This window comes from Dermacentor variabilis, chromosome 9 (assembly GCF_050947875.1).
Source record: "Dermacentor variabilis isolate Ectoservices chromosome 9, ASM5094787v1, whole genome shotgun sequence".
NCBI lineage: Eukaryota > Metazoa > Arthropoda > Arachnida > Ixodida > Ixodidae > Dermacentor > Dermacentor variabilis.
The window spans coordinates 120,086,189-120,101,890 of NC_134576.1; the positions used below are offsets into that span (position 1 = coordinate 120,086,189).

General features: G+C 47.2%; 1 protein-coding gene across 1 annotated transcript in view; it reads right to left on the bottom strand.

The window, feature by feature from the left end:
• LOC142558527 (uncharacterized) overlaps positions 1 to 14,443 on the bottom strand; it is a 37,820-nt gene extending 23,377 nt beyond the window's left edge. The window contains exons 1-2 of the mRNA XM_075670661.1: positions 13,033 to 14,443; positions 7,906 to 8,651 (exon numbers count right to left, since the gene is read on the bottom strand). Of these exons, the coding sequence (XP_075526776.1) occupies positions 7,906 to 8,651; positions 13,033 to 14,320 (2,034 nt within the window). The 5' untranslated portion in view covers positions 14,321 to 14,443. The remainder of the gene's footprint in view (positions 1 to 7,905; positions 8,652 to 13,032) is intronic.
• Between the last annotated feature and the right edge of the window lie 1,259 nt (positions 14,444 to 15,702).

The window sequence follows — 15,702 nt, forward strand, 5'->3', positions numbered from 1 at the left end:
ACTTTTATTATAACATTGGCGGACTAAATAAAAACATTCGCTGGCTAGCGTACCTAGACTTTGGCTCGTGATGCAGTATATATCACATAGAATCCCACAATATAGAGGCAGTAACGTCTATTGCCCTTTCATAATCTAAATACGCCTATTGCGCACTGATAAAGTGAGGCTAAAAACTGTGAAGTTATCTGGTCAGTGTCTCTTGGAATAAGAGTAAATGAGAGACGATCTATTTCAATGGTAATAGGTAAACTGTTAGCAAGAACCCGTAACGATGGAGCGCGTATTGGTGAGATCGCTGTAATGGCGAGCAGTGAATTACATTGAATAGGAGTATTTTAGAGCGCAGATATTCGCCTCCCTTTCCCGCGTTGAGCGTCGGCGTGCCTCGGCGGCGTAACTGAGCGAACGAGCACAGCCAGAGATGAAAGAGCGAACGCGGAGCGCAGCGAGGGGACGAAGTACGGCGAGAGCGAAGAGAGCGCGAGGAGGTAGGCGGAGGAGGAGGATGTAGCGGAAGCATGAGGAGGAACGCGGAGGAAGCCACCTTGAAGCACCACCAGATGGCGCTGACGTCCGCTTATCCGGGGCAGCTGCGGCACCGGCCGTGCGGGGGACAGAAAAAAAAGAACCAGAAAGCTCGCCTTCGGGCATAGCCTTCGCAACAAGTGTTTCCCGGTAAAGATTACGGTTGCATAAGCTGCAGTTGCCGGGAAGCGGCAACTGTGTTGCCGGTCCACATACAGGGTGTCCCAGCTGACTTTAGCCAGAGCTTAAAGATATGCAAATGCCACGTGGCTGGACAGAACAAAGGTAATGTTGTTTGCTGTCGCTTGTAGATACTAAATTTTTTTTCAATCCGCACATTTAGATAATTAGTCTTAATTAATTATTCACCTTCTCGAACATTATTATTAGCTGAATAGCGTAAATGAGAAAATTGTAGAGCGTCATGAAAAACTCCCGATACAGCTTTCTGTTACTCAATACGTGCTGTGTAAAAGTGTTTTTCCGAACGTGAAAGAAGCATGCGAATACACGCAAAGTGCGTAAAGCGACCATTCGCGTGGTAATTGTGAGTGCACTTGCAGGCTTCTTTCACGTTCGCAAAAACACTTATATGTAGCACGAATTGAGGAATAGAAAGCTGTATCGGGAGTTTTCCATGCCGCTCCACAATTTTCTCATTGACACTTTTCATCTAATTATGATGTTGAATTGAGCAATTAACAAGGCTAATTATCTAATTAGGCGGAGTGAAAATATACTTTGAGTATCTCCAAGCGACGTCAAACAACATTACCATTGTTCTGTCCAGCTACGTGGCATTTGCTTATTTTTTAATCTCTGGCTAAAGTTATGTGGGACACCCTATAGCGTCGTGCGTCGTGGCTCCGCCAGTTAGTGCGGTTATCGGAACAATGCCTAAAGATATCGCGAAATGAAAACACATATACAGCCATGATCAAATATCAGATTAGGGAGTATCGCAAACGTCGGTGACTTTTTTATTTGATGGAACTTATTACGCATGTAATACGTCCTTACGTAAGGTATCTGCATAGCGTCCAAAACAGTAATCAAAAACAGTTTACAAGCACAAAAAGAAAATCACTGTATAATTATTAGAGCAAACATCGCTCTAAGAGGGAGGCAAAAGGATACACTGCATCAGCAATGGAAACCACTTTCGTGGGAAGTCTCTTCAATCATAAATCTCCATTTGTGAAATCATCTGAATGAAATGTGACTGCCGAGATACAATTAGTTCTGCATTCATATCAAACATGCTAGTTTTCCATAAACTGCGCAGAGCCATGACTAGTGGCTTCTCAAAAGCCACATCTTCAAATTTAGGAGGCATAAGATATCGTATCCTACGTGTATTTACATCAACATCCTTTTAAAATGTCCTTTGGAGAACATTCCAAAACAAAATGACGTCCCTGCAGTCAATGAGGCAGTGTTCTATGGTTTCGGGTACATTACAGAGAAGTCGTGACTCGTTCACTAAACAAGAAAAATATTTAGCTACTGAAAGATTACCGATATCAAGGACGCCGGGTCCAGGTGGCGCTCCACGCGATCTTAATAAAGCTTTTAAAACCATAATTACTCCCTTGTCACTCAAGACTTGGTTTTGATCGGGATACTCTTCCTCAATAATTCACTAGAAAAACACCACGTTCATTCCAAAATGTACAGACAAACAGAAACTGCGATCTGTCTAAGCGCATAGGAACCTGCTGCACTGTCTAATGTATATTATAAAATTTTTGCAAAGGTATTATCAAACAGACTACAATTTGCTATGTCGATTCCTATTGGGTCTCGCCAGAGCTGCGATCTGAAACGCCGCTCAATGGAAACGAACATACGCATCGCCCGTGCAGTAACGAAAACTTTTTCCACTTCTCGTGACCATCTAGCAATGCTCCGAGCAGACATAGCTAAGGCGTTTGATAGGGTCGGTCATTCTTTTCCGTTTTCTCTTCGCGAGCACACTAACGTCAGCTTCGTTATGTCTGAAGGTGGGAAAATGTGCCACAACGGTTGTTCAACCAGTTTGATTGTTAATGGTCACCTGTTCAAGCCACTCTCCATTCTTTCCTCTGCGATGCAAGAGTGTCCCTTGCCGCCATTATTTATTACCCTTTACTAGAAATCACTGTGCTTAAACGTAATTCACTCTAGTAATATTCATGGTTTCAGTTTTTACGGAACAGACGTAAAAGTTCTGGCACATGCTGACAACCTCCCTTCCTTTTTTTTTGTACGGACAATTTCAGTATCAGAACTATTGGTGTCCAAGCTAGAGGAATTCGCCACCCTCTCTGGTGTACAAATAACAGTGCTACAAGGTTTAGGCTGTGGTTTGGCTCATGGATCTTTAAGCCAACAAACTTTGCTGGTATTGAATGGTATTGTCAGCCACCAAAATACCTGGATGCACATCAATCAAGTGCACACTGCTGGAGAGAATGTGTACCAACCCTATGGTGTTATGCCCAAAGATTCGTTCCGCATACTATCTGAATATTTGGCAGAGCTAACCCGTGAAATTTATTTTTCGCAGCAAAGCTCTTCTAAGTGCTGCAAGTAATTCATTGTTCCAGGCTTTACATTCAGCGCTTTCACGGAATCTTTGCAAACTGTATTTGGTCATTACCTGATGAGCCAATGAGGCGTGGCATATTTTCAAACCAGTTAGTGCAGGCTGATTTGGCTTGGAACACCTTTATGTGGGATATGTTAGTGTCTCGTTTCGCCTTCCTTCGAGAAAGTTCTCACCCATTACGTTGGACGTTCTTGCAAGTTAATCTCGTCAACGTTTTACCATATTTAGTAATTTCTACAAATTGTCCTTTTTGTCAATATTTGCAGGAATTCATGCGTGATGTGCACCTCTCAGTGCGCTGCCTGGGAGTGAAGTTCACAAATGAATGCTTGTTCTCTGTCTCACGGAAAGAAAATTTGTATAAAGGTCAAATTGATACACTTTTTAAACATACGTTGCACCGATTTCTGTACATCGGATTACCTAGACATGACGTGCTTGCACGAGCCTGTAAAATGCCGGTTTTTCCACACTCCAAAACATCATTCGGAAAGTCCATGCTGAAACGCAACCTGTTAAAGCCTGCTCAAGTAGGAAATGCACTTTTCTCTCTTCGATTAACTGTCGGCTTTTAACTAACCAGAAAGCTAGGATATCGTAGAGCGAGGGCAAATTGTTCGACCGCTCGAAGCACCGGGAACACTGAATGTGGCAGGTAGGTTATACGGAAACCCACGATGTTGAGGAAACCTGTAGGAAAGGGAAAAATGTATATCCACCCGTTGCTACGACGTCTATGTTTCGACAAACACGCACATCTGCTTCGGCTTTGAAGCATTATGATACCGTGGAGTGGGATTACAAATCTTTCATTTATCTGTTTATACTATGCGTGGATGACACAAATACTTGCGTTTCTGACAGGAAGCAAGTTGACGTGCTCCGCAGGAGAAGTTGTGCTTCGTTTGAAAAGCTTCCGCTTTAGGAGTCGTGAAGATATGCTGAGCCTTTCGGCATGTGGGAACGATTTACTTACTCATTCGCGTTACGACATAGTTTTACGACGTTGCGTTACAACATCCTGCAACAGAAATTTCGGCAAAGGGCATGTGCCCCGTGTGCCAGTGAAAATGGGTGGAAAGACGCAGTTTCAAAGTAGCCACCCCCGAACGCGGGACAACCCGTGAAGGGCTTCGCTCGCCCTCTCTGTTTGAAAAGATGAACTGTAAGCGCTATTTTTCCGTTCGCCACCATAGGTGACGCGGCAGCGGGAATTTTTTTCCGAAAGCCTTTTCTTGCAGAGTTTCGTTTCTCTCGGTGTGAAGTTTCATTAACGTTTGCATGTACCGCCACGCTTTCGCGCAAGTTCTTGTTAAGTGGGTAATAGATGGATAAAAAAAGACATTTTACGCATAGCAGTGGTGAATGGCCGCAAATACAGACCAGTTGCATGCTGTTTCCAAAAGCAACAAACACTTTTTTAGTGAAGGTATGGTGTGCCAAGGACTTGAACATGAGGTGTAAGCAAAGTGCCAGTAGTGAGGTTTCTCACTGTGTTAGATTGTCAGCAACCCGCGTTTAATTTCAATAGATTCGAATAGATGTTTGCGGCTTATCTCCTTGCTTATAGCAATGGGTAGATAGATGCATGCGGTAGCGTAGTTGTCACAAGAAGTTAAATGTTCAGAAGCGTGAAGTCAGGTGAGGAATCAGTGGCTGCATTCCAGTGAAGGGAGTAGAAAAATAAGTGCCTAGCCAGGTGGGAATTCAAGAATAATGTCCGGATGGTTTGACTTCTCCCTTCTTCAGATTTCAGCTGTCTTTTACATCATGAAGTTGTCGTTTACGTCACTGTCTCTCACATCGTCATTTTACATCAAACACTTTCACTGCGCCATTCGCATATTGCTGCCTTCAAAATTCCTTTCGCTTACAATGAGCGATGTCGGATATTTCTCTCTTCCTTCTCCTCTTTCAATCCCCTTTCCTGCTTCCCCTGTGCAGGGTAGCCTACCGGGCTCAGCCTGGTTAACCTCCCTGCCTTTCCCATATTACTTATCTATGTATCTCTTAAGGAAGCAGGTTTTATGGAGAGTTTGATTTTAAATCATTTACGAACATCATGCTGAAAAGAGAGAGAAAGAATTAAATTTACCCGAGTTTCTCAACATGGTCCGTGCATTTACCACGCAGGTAGTTTTAACAGGAAGCTTGCGTAATAATAGAATTTCTATTCTTGGTGATCTGGCGCTTTCTACAAATAATTAATGTGAGTCCACTCTTCTGACTACTAAAAATTAAAATTGAAATTAAAGTATGGGGTTTTACGTGCCAAAACCACTTTCTGATTATGAGGTACGCCGTAGTGGAGGACTCCGGAAATTTCGACCGCCTAGGGTTCTTTAACGTGCACCTAAACCTTTCTAACTACTAGTAGCATTTAAAGGTACATGCTATTACCAGTAAATACATATTAGTAAGTATAGGTAGTATGAAAGTGACCTCGCTAGTAAGCAGATGCCCTTTAAAAGCGCTCGACAACAATCCAGGGTTCTCTGGAAACCTCAACTTCGCGAAGAAACAACAAAAGGCACACTCTGCACCAGCAAATTTGCTAGACATAACACACATGATTTCTTATAAAACATAACAAAACACACATGGTACTTTATGTAAGTCACTTGGGCAATCTATGAATCCCAACCGTTCGAAGTTCGATCTGTGTCTGAGGTTAGCCACTTACGATTGAAAGAAAGAAAAAAAAAGAAAGAAACGACACGTCAGGAAAGATGCGTATAATTTCCGCTTTATTTTCAGGAATTGTATTTCTTTTTCAGAAATGGATAATATATTATGGCTTTTGCGTAAAATAAGAGAACGCAAGACTTGACAATGAAAGAAGTGACAAAGTTCACGTTTAAGAGTAATAAACGAAAGATACATTCTTTCTCACTACAATACGACATTATACTGACTTACTGCAGCCATAGCCAAGTGAGACGACATGGAGATCGGCCTCATTTTCTTCTGCCAAATAAACGTGTCGTGTAACAGTTAAGCGTGCTCCTTGCCGCAGTCAAGGCGTTTGTCGACGTGCAGATGTTATATTACGCTCATTGAATGAACTCTGTGGCTGGTGCGTGCGGTAGTTGCATTTGCTTCACTGTGGAACGCCCTCCATGCAGCCTTCAATTTTCGCGTTGCTTATAATAATGGCAGCAGGTCTTCACACGAACTAGAAGCACAATTTGAACTGGTAGAAAGTCACCTTCTACGAATGTAAAGCCGAAATTTGCGAAAAGGAGACACAGTTTCATGTACGTATATAGTACTGTGCTCCTCTACGTAAAAGCATTAAAATACTCACACTAACAATGTTGTTCTAGTAACAAAATTGCCGAGAAAGAAATACGGAAGAAAACCCTGTTTCCAGTGTAAACACCGATGTAGAGGACACAGAGCTACAGTCCTGAAAGATTAAAACAGGAAGTTCTCATCGCTATTCGGAGTCTTCTTGCAGTGAGTGCGTTACTGAGGGAAGTGCGCAAGACACTTGGTGCATGTACTACGTCCGCAGCACACTGACCCACTGTGATGACAGCGCAAAAAAAAAAAATTCAGTCCAAATCAAAATTGAGGACAATCTCCCCGAAGGAGCAGTTGATTATGCTCCGTGTAACCTTCAGATTTATTTCCCCGTCATTGCATTTCCAAGAAATGGTGATGTTTGAGAGCAGAAAGGCAAAAACCCGTGGGAGGTCTTGACAAAGCTTGTACGCTCTATTTCAATACTATTATAAACGACAAGAAGTGACCATCATGAAGTCACCTAATGCAGGCAAACGCTAAAAGGCATTCGAAAGATGAACAGTTAGGTTCTCAGGCGCGAAGACTGATATTGTCAGGAAACATACGGCCATGAAATAAAAACTGGTATAAGAAAGGCGACAATATTTCCCTAGTTGTATATAATTTTGATTCCTTCCATCACTTGGCTGAAGTGCTGTCGGATAACTCTGCATCTCTGGAAAGCGTGAGTTGTCGACACAGTATTCTTCAGATGTTGGTACACAAACACTAGGACTACAGCGACTGAGTAGAGAGTGTTTGACTATATATGTTTCTATGAAGGTGCAAATGAGAAGGCGTTTGTCTCTGCGTACTTTCGTGACAGCTTGTAGTGCAGTGCAGTCTTTGTCACTACCGATATTCCTTGGAAACGCAAGCTCTTCTGGAATGATCTCTCAGTTTCACCGGGAGATGTGTGCCCTAATTTTGAAGATTAACCATATTGCCTCCAACTGGCTTTGGCAGCCTCCAGAACCATCACACACTGCAACCTCGAAGTTTTCACTGACCGCTCTGAACACATTCGCTTCTCGTGGGAGCTGGCTCATCTCCAGGGTGGAGTGAAAACTTTATTGTGAATCAAGCGAGGAGTGATGCACCGCACCTAGGTGACCCGTAGCCCCAAGGGCTCTGGCGGCCTATTCAGCCTACTGAATGACCTGGGCCTGGCAGTCTGTGCAATATTTCTTCAAAAACAATGCAATGCTGTTCTCGGGGCTATTGCAACGAAAGTTCAGGAAAACTTCCTCTTGGAAGTTCAGCTCCCAGGAGGAAGTGATTGTCTTTCTTAGCTACAAGACCGGGCCTACAATGAATCGTACCGACTGTCGTAGTGCGTCAAAACCCTGAAGCAATGGTCGTTAGCGCACGAAACGTCGTACCTGACGCAGGTCGTACTTTCGCACTCCTTTTCGTCGGATCCGTTGGCGCAGTCTTCGTGACCGTCGCATCGAGACTTCATCGAAACGCAAGTCTTGGCGGCAATCCCAAAGTCAAGCTCGTCGTCGTGGCACGCCCTTGCAGGGCACACGTTCGAAAATGTTCGCGCGACCCGTCCTGGCAGTCGCGGTGGTTATTGCAGCGTAGCGAACTCCGGATGCATTCGCCGCTGCGGCACGTGAACTTTGACGACGAGCACATTTCGCGAAGGGGCAGTTCTCTTCGTCCGACCCATCGCCGCAGTCTTCGTCACCGTCGCATCTCCAAGCCCGCGGGACGCATCGGCCGTTTCCGCAAGCGAACTCCGTCTCCTTCGAACAGGTCACATCCGGGCAGTCTTCTTCATCGGAGCCGTCGGCACAGTCACGAACTTTGTCGCAGCGCCACTCGGCGGGAATACAAGCGCCTGTGCGGTTCTTGCACGCGAAGTGATCCGGATGGCAAGCCCCGGACCCACAGATTGCCTTGCTTTCGTCCGAGAGGTCGTCGCAGTCGGGCCTGCCGTCGCACCGCTGCCAGCTCGAGATGCACTGGCCGTCTTGGCACCGGAACTCCGTCACCGAACAACGGCGGCTTCGTGAGCAGTCGCTTTCGTCGGAGCCGTCGTCGCAGTCGTTTATGCCGTCGCATAGACACGCCGCCCGGATGCAGTTGCCGTTGATTGCGCACTTGAACTCGTTTATCAAGCAAAGGTCCGATCTTCGAGCGACCTGAACGCTGTAGGTCGCTGCGGTGTTGAGAGCGCTGAGGAAGACCGATAGAGACAGGAGGGTTGCGGGAATGGCAGACATGACGGCACTGGTCCCTCAGTCAGATGGGGCTCAAAAAGAGAGAAACCTTAGAGGAATGTGACCACCTGGCCTGAACCACTAAAACTGTTGATGCTGTCGACCGGAGGCGCCGTGTTTGCAAGCCTCTGGACTGCGGAACGGTTTTGAAAAGGCTCGAGCTTGAGCGCGTGCACGTGTCGGTTGAGCTCTTGAGACTCTCGCAGCGCAGTCCGCGTGCCCTGTATTTCCAGCCTTCTTGCAACGCGTTCCGTAACGCCTGGTGGGGATGGGCTACGTCACTCTGTTGCTGATGCGTGATTGGTCGATATGTAAGGAGCTGACGGGTGTTTTTGTTCGCTGATCTCGAACGAGAGCCAAGCAGCAGGGATGTGGCGAAATGCTGTGAGCTTGCTCTTTACGGGCATCGGATGTGGGCGAGGAATGTGCGGTTTTCGCGCGGGGACTCGCGTCTTACGAGCCAGAGAATTCTATCTGCCCTGCGCTCGAGAATTATCCTTTTTTTTTTTCAAGGCGTTCGCGAGGGTGCGTAACATAACTCTCCCTACACAAGAAGTAAGCACAACTTCAGCGTAACGGCCCAAGCCATAAATAAAGCTGATTGCAGCCGGAGGCAGCAAGTCAACTTCCGCTTTAGAAAGACCTTGCCCGGCAGAGTATCAGGTAGCTCACGGGTGCACTGGCCTATCGCTCAATGCTACAAGTGGCGAGCAATATTTGCCGGTTATTTCGGCAATAGCACGGAGAGAAGGTTAGGAGAAGTTATTATCGAAAAGGCCAACTGGTTTGCCTTCTGAGGCAGCACGTTTTGACCATGCTGCTTAGCGTAGGGGACGGAGGAGAGGTGGCATAAAATAGCAATGAAAGATGACAATGAGGGCAGCAAGAATGGATGCGAAAGTAGAATAGCAACGACACACAGTACTTTACTGAGCCTCGAGTCCAGTTTGGTGGCCTGCAGCGTGTGGAAAAGGGCTGAGTTTTCCAACCGGTACTACGATACGTCGGCCTTTAAAAGCGCATATACGCGCACGCCAAGGAGACAGGTCTGAGTAAAAGACGCTATCTTTTCGCTGCCTCGCCTATCGCACCCCTGGGAGTTTTCTGTCGTGTTTTCAGTGCTGGACAGGAAGTATCTGTGAGGTACGAAAACAATGTGAGATACGCTGGTTCTACATAAGATATGACCGATTACGCTTTTCAGATGAGCTATCCACGCGAAACCTCACGTAAGTGTCGGCAAGCATGTGAGCGAACGAATGAGCATGAAATATTTATTGAGCCCTAGTAATTGTGTTCTTGTGCGGGTTGGGCGGATTCTTCAGGGGACTGTGAATTTTTGTGAGAACCATATGGCATTTTTGCTGTAGCAGCTCTGTGTAACCAGCCAAATCTTCGCCGCAAACATGTAAATTTTTCTTTAAGAACCTTGCGTTTTCCTGTAATAACAATGGAGTGTAGCCAGAGGAACTTTCGCCGGTATCGCAAGGACACGCACATACCCTACATCATAGGTGCGGTATGCAAGTTATTATGCGGGCTCGGGCAGGGCTGTGCTGTTGGATCTTCGGCCTGAGGCGGTGCTTAAGTTGGGCTCGTAATAGATCCGGTTACAATATTTGTAACTTGTAACTATCAACTGTAAAGATCGCCGCGCTTACTGAATTTTTTTGGTCAGTGACACCTGTAGACCTGCGGCGAATATTAAGTCAAGCTAACGTCATAGATTAGTGCCCGAGAATTCTTAAAGAATCCTTAAGGCGTCAATATTATCGCGAATAGAACCCTAATAATCGAGAAATTGCGGTAAATGCAGGACATAGAGACTCCCGCACGACGTTGAAGCACTTGCTCGATGACGAAAGCCTTTCCTCAGTCAAATTCTGTCACTAGTACCAAACTACTCGTTGTAAAAAACGTCCTTGTATTGTATTATGAGATGACATTAAATGTTACTTTTCCAGTTCTACTTCATCCTTAGAAAAAAAAAAAACTCGATGAAATTACTGTCGACGACGACGCGGGCGGTCGAAAGGTTTCGTTTTCGCTCGACCCTGACCGGCCCACGCTTTCGCGTTTCACTAGTTGGGTTATAGCGTGATGCCGCGCTGGTTTTGCGAGCTCGCGAAACTCGCACGAACTGCAAGTAGCAGAGAATTCAACTTCCATGTGATGCCGTGGCATCAATGCCTGTACGGCCTACGCCCCTTCATTAAAAAGCAGCTGCAGCGGCGGATCCGCCGCGCTGTCTACTCTGTCTTGGCTCGGTGTCGCCGTCTGTCAGGCGCCATTTTACTCACCGACGGCAGCAAACGGTGTTTGATGGCGTATGCAACGTCCCCATTTTCCCGGTTGGGTGGCGGGAGATTGGAATTTCGAAAAGGTATTCGGATTCTTAAGATGTAATTTTCTCGTAAACGAAGTCTTTTCTTGGCACGAAATGAACATTACGAGGTTTCTGGAATGGTATGTAAACAGTCCAAGTCGACTTAATATTTGTCTTTAATGTTCTTAATGCCAAAAAATTAAACAATTAAATTATGGGGGTTTACGTGCCAAAACCACTTTCTGATTATGAGGCACGCCGTAGTGGAGGACTCCGGAAATTTCGACCACCGGGGGTTCTTTAACGTGCACCTAATTCTGAGTACACGGGTGTTTTCGCATTTCACCCCCATCGAAATGCGGCCGCCGAGACCGGGATTCGATCCCGCGACCTCGTGCTCAGCAGCCCAACACCCTTGATGCCATGTAACGTCACAAGCACTAATATCGGAGCCGTTAATTTGTGCCCCGCTTTAAGACAAAAAAACTAAATTCTCTCCAAGAAATAACGGAAATGCACAACTAGAAACTACACTTTGCGTTAATGTCTAAGTTGTTTAAGATGCCATAAATACAGTTAAAAAGTTGAACCATTGCCGTAGTTGATTTATTTCACACATGAAATGTTTACATTGCAATGTAATTAAATAAACTTGCAGCGAAAGCCTTAAAAATATTTCCGAGGCCAAAGAAGAAGAAGCACTCTTCCAGCTTTTTATAACGGCATCAAATACTGATTTACCTATAATGCTTGTCATGTCGGATCATTTGCTGTATTTGTCATGTTATGTTACCGGTCACAATAATTTTGACTAAAGGGTTTTTATTCCTGGAAACGCAAAATTCAAATAACACATATTGAGCGAGAAGAAAGGAATCCTAGTGGCCGATTTTTATGACTTACATCACAAGGCTCCTTGTGAAATAACGCGGAGTGTCATTTCACGGGGGTAATGAGAGATTCGAGCTTTTTTTCGACGGAACTTCGTACTTGAAGCAAGAAATGTACAATCCTTGTAACAGAAAGAGAAAGGAAGCCAAATAAATTTCTTCTAATCTGTTCACCAGAACAGTTTGCACGTTTTCTCCGTCAATTCAGCTGGCTGCAGGAAGCTTAATCCATTTTAAGCTTCCAAATTTGCACTTTGCGAGTAAGAGCAGCGACAGAAATTCAAATAATTTTTTACATGCATATTAAGATATACGCCTTAGGGGACACGGTCCTGCGATGCGGCTTACATGTTTAATCTTAGCTCTCTGCACCGATCTATAGAAAGACATTCCCTCAACAAAGAATATTTCACTCCAAGCGCAAATGAAAGATCTAATTAGGGCCGCCAGAGCTATTTGGCTAGCTTGCGTCGTTAGGTATTTTTCTTATACACGTACATCTTTTGGATTGTTGCGATGTCTTACGAAATCACTGGTCAAGCAGCGAATACAGTGGTACCCATCAATTTAACAGAAGACTTCTGCTTTTGATCAAAATGCAACGAAATTGAACAGCAAGGGGTGCTTGGTGTTTGTGGGCAGCTGAGAACTTGAACAGATTTCGCTGTTAGGCTAGTTGGTACAGAACGCTTAAACGATTAAAAGAAGACCAGTGCCAGAAAAGGGACAAGAAAGGAAGGCTTAAGCCTAACTGGGAGTACGGAGAACATCTGGTCATAGGGCACTCAATGCCTACAACACTGGCATTGCAAACACTTGTTGCGGTGGCCAGAATGAAAAATACGTTAAGTAAAACTTTGTTAAAAATTTCATTAGAGAATGCATATGCGTTCGACAACAAAAAAGTTACGATAGAAACCATCCTCGATGATTGTCTATGTCAATACGAAGCATTTTCTCCCCGCTTGATCTCGGCGCGCACAATCTAACGTACAAAATGACATTCCCTTTGAAGACACGCAACATTGGTGACCTCACATGAAAGTGGACGTCGCGGACGAGCGAGTAACGCTCGTTGGCTTCATCGGGGCAGTCGGGGCGGAGGTCACACCGAAAGTTGACTGACAAGCAGTCCGGAACCCGAGAAGCACGAAATACCGGCGATGGAGCAGTTCTAGGAGCGTTCCTGGGCACCGGCACAGTCTCTTTCGTCGCTTCCGTCGAAGCAGTCGTCGTCGCCGTCGCACCTCCAGTGCTTCAGTACGCACCTGCCGTTATCGCAGCGGAAGAAGTTTCCTCGACAATGGGAGGCCCACTTGGCGCAGCCCCGCCTCTCGTCCCTGACGTCCGAGCAGTCTACGTGCCCGTTGCACCTTTGCTCGTCGCCGATGCAGATGAAGCTGTCGTTGTGCGAATAGCAGGGAAACTGGCCCGCCGTAGGGCAAATCGACCTATACACGATGCACAATCCCACGAATTCCTCCGCTCCGTTTGGGCAGTCCTCTATATCGTTGCACGTCCACTGTTGCGGAATGCAGCGCCCTCCCACGCAGCTGTACTCTCCCACGTCGCAGAGGCGGTCTTCGCAACCGACTTCGTCGGAGCCGTCCACGCACTGCGTTTGCCCGTCGCAAACGGACGTCCCAGGCAGGCACGTAACTGAGCCCCCGTAAGTGCGTCTACAAGCGAATTGGCCCGACGGGCAAGGCGTGCCACTCACACAGCCCACCCAGTCTTCGTCCGAACGGTCTTCGCAGTCCGGTTTACCGTCACAGCTCAGCGCTGCAGGTATGCACTGATGTAAGTCGACGCACGTAAACTCGTTCTCTGGGCATGATGGTTTGGGTCTAGTGCAGTTCTTCTCGTCTACAGCGCCGTCACAGTCAATGTCACCGTTGCATCGCTTCTGTGTTTGGATGCAGACAAAGGAACCGAGAGACTTGCAAAGAAAGTTGTCGGGAGGGCAGGTAAAACGTTTGTTGCACATGGCACCATCCTCGTCCGAACTGTCAAGGCAGTCGCGGTGGCCGTCGCATCGCCAAGCCGACGAAATGCAGCGGCTATCGTTCCTGCAGGCGAACTCGGTTTCCGGGCATTTCGGCGAATTGGTACAGTTCCTTTCGTCCGAGCCGTCTGCGCAGTCTTGTTGGCCGTCGCACCTCCAAGCTGCCCGGATGAACCGACCGCCCTTTTCGCAATGGAATCCTTCATCGAAACGCGCCCTGTTTGAGTTGCAGTCCTGCTCGTCCGATCCGTCTTGGCAATCAGACATTCCGTCGCATTGACGTTTTCCGGACAGGCAGTTCCCAGCAGTTATGCACCTGAACTGCTTCTCGGAACACGTGGTGGTTTCGTCCGCCCTCTCGGTCACTGAGTATGGCAACGCAGTGGCCAGAAACAAGAAGGGTACGAACGTCGAAGCCAAAATTGACCCCAGCCACGGAGACTTGCTGTTCGGTGAGGTGGCCATGCTGGTACTGGAAATGACCTTTGCTTGTACAGGGGTGGATTGTCTAGAGCCGCACTGCAAGGCGGCGCTCTTGCGCAGTTTGCGCGAGGCGATCTGCCAAGCTTGACTTCGCAGCGAATTGCAGTAACTAGCTCGAGGCAGTTGCTTTCCACCTCAAACAGCGTTTCTTCGGTAAGAGAGCGCGGCGTATCTTTAGCTGCGATAATTTATAGCCGCGCTTGTTAGCAGAAAAAATAGGCGTTTCTGTTAGAGCCCTGTTCACTTCCTCCCCTTTCCCGTTGTCAGCTGCGACTGGCGCACGGTAACTTCGGAAGTGAGTGCTACGACCTCGAGGTTTGCTCTCACTTGCCGCACGACAGGAAGTTGCGCGCTTCTGGAAGAGATTGATACGAAGCTATTAGCGCGGCTGCAATTACTGACGCCAACCCTCCTGCACTCCATGGATGTTCACATCCAATTATGGAAACTGACTGACTTGCCTGTTCTTATAGTTGGCTCTTATCAGACGGACAGACAGACGGACAGACAGACAGACAGACAGACAGACAGACAGACAGACGGACAGACGGACAGACGGACAGACAGACAGACAGACAGACAGACAGACAGACAGACAGACAGACAGACAGACAGACAGACAGACAGACAGACAGACAGACGGACGGACGGACGGACGGACGGACAGACGGACGGACGGACGGACGGACGGACAAACGGACGGACAAACGGACGGACGGACGGACGGACGGACGGACGGACGGACGGACGGACGGACGGACGGAGCGACATTATTGAATGCTGAGGAGCTACTGTCAGGACCTCCTAACGGGAGGCTTTTGTAGTCGCTTGCCGCGCCCATGTAGAGGACAGAGCACCGTGACGCTCCGTCCTTTCCTGGGCCCTCTGGATAGCCTGGGTTGCTTTCGGAGTACCGTGCTTCTGATAGCCTCCTCCCATTAGGCTTCGTTGGAGAGAAAGTTGTTAGGCAACGCGGGACATCGCCAGAGCATGTGAGTCATAGAGCAAGAGGTTTCACTGCAGTCGGGACAACTAGGGTCCACATCCAAGTACATCCTACTGAGGGATCCCCGCGACGAGAAAGATCCCGTCTTCAACATTCTAAGAGTAGCTGACAGCCCTACTGAGCTTCGGGTGAGGCAGAGGATAAACTCTCCGACCAAGTTGGTAATGTTTAGTAATTTCATTAAATGTGAGGAGTGGATCGTTCTGCTGAGTCCCTTCCTGCCCCTCCGGAGCCTCCAGACCGTGGCGGCGCGTGAGTTCTTCCGCATGGTTGTGGGCCAGCTCGTTGAGGTTTGGGAACCCTCGAGAACGTTTTTCCCCATGAGCGCGGAGTACCACGTGATATAATGAGAACCGGG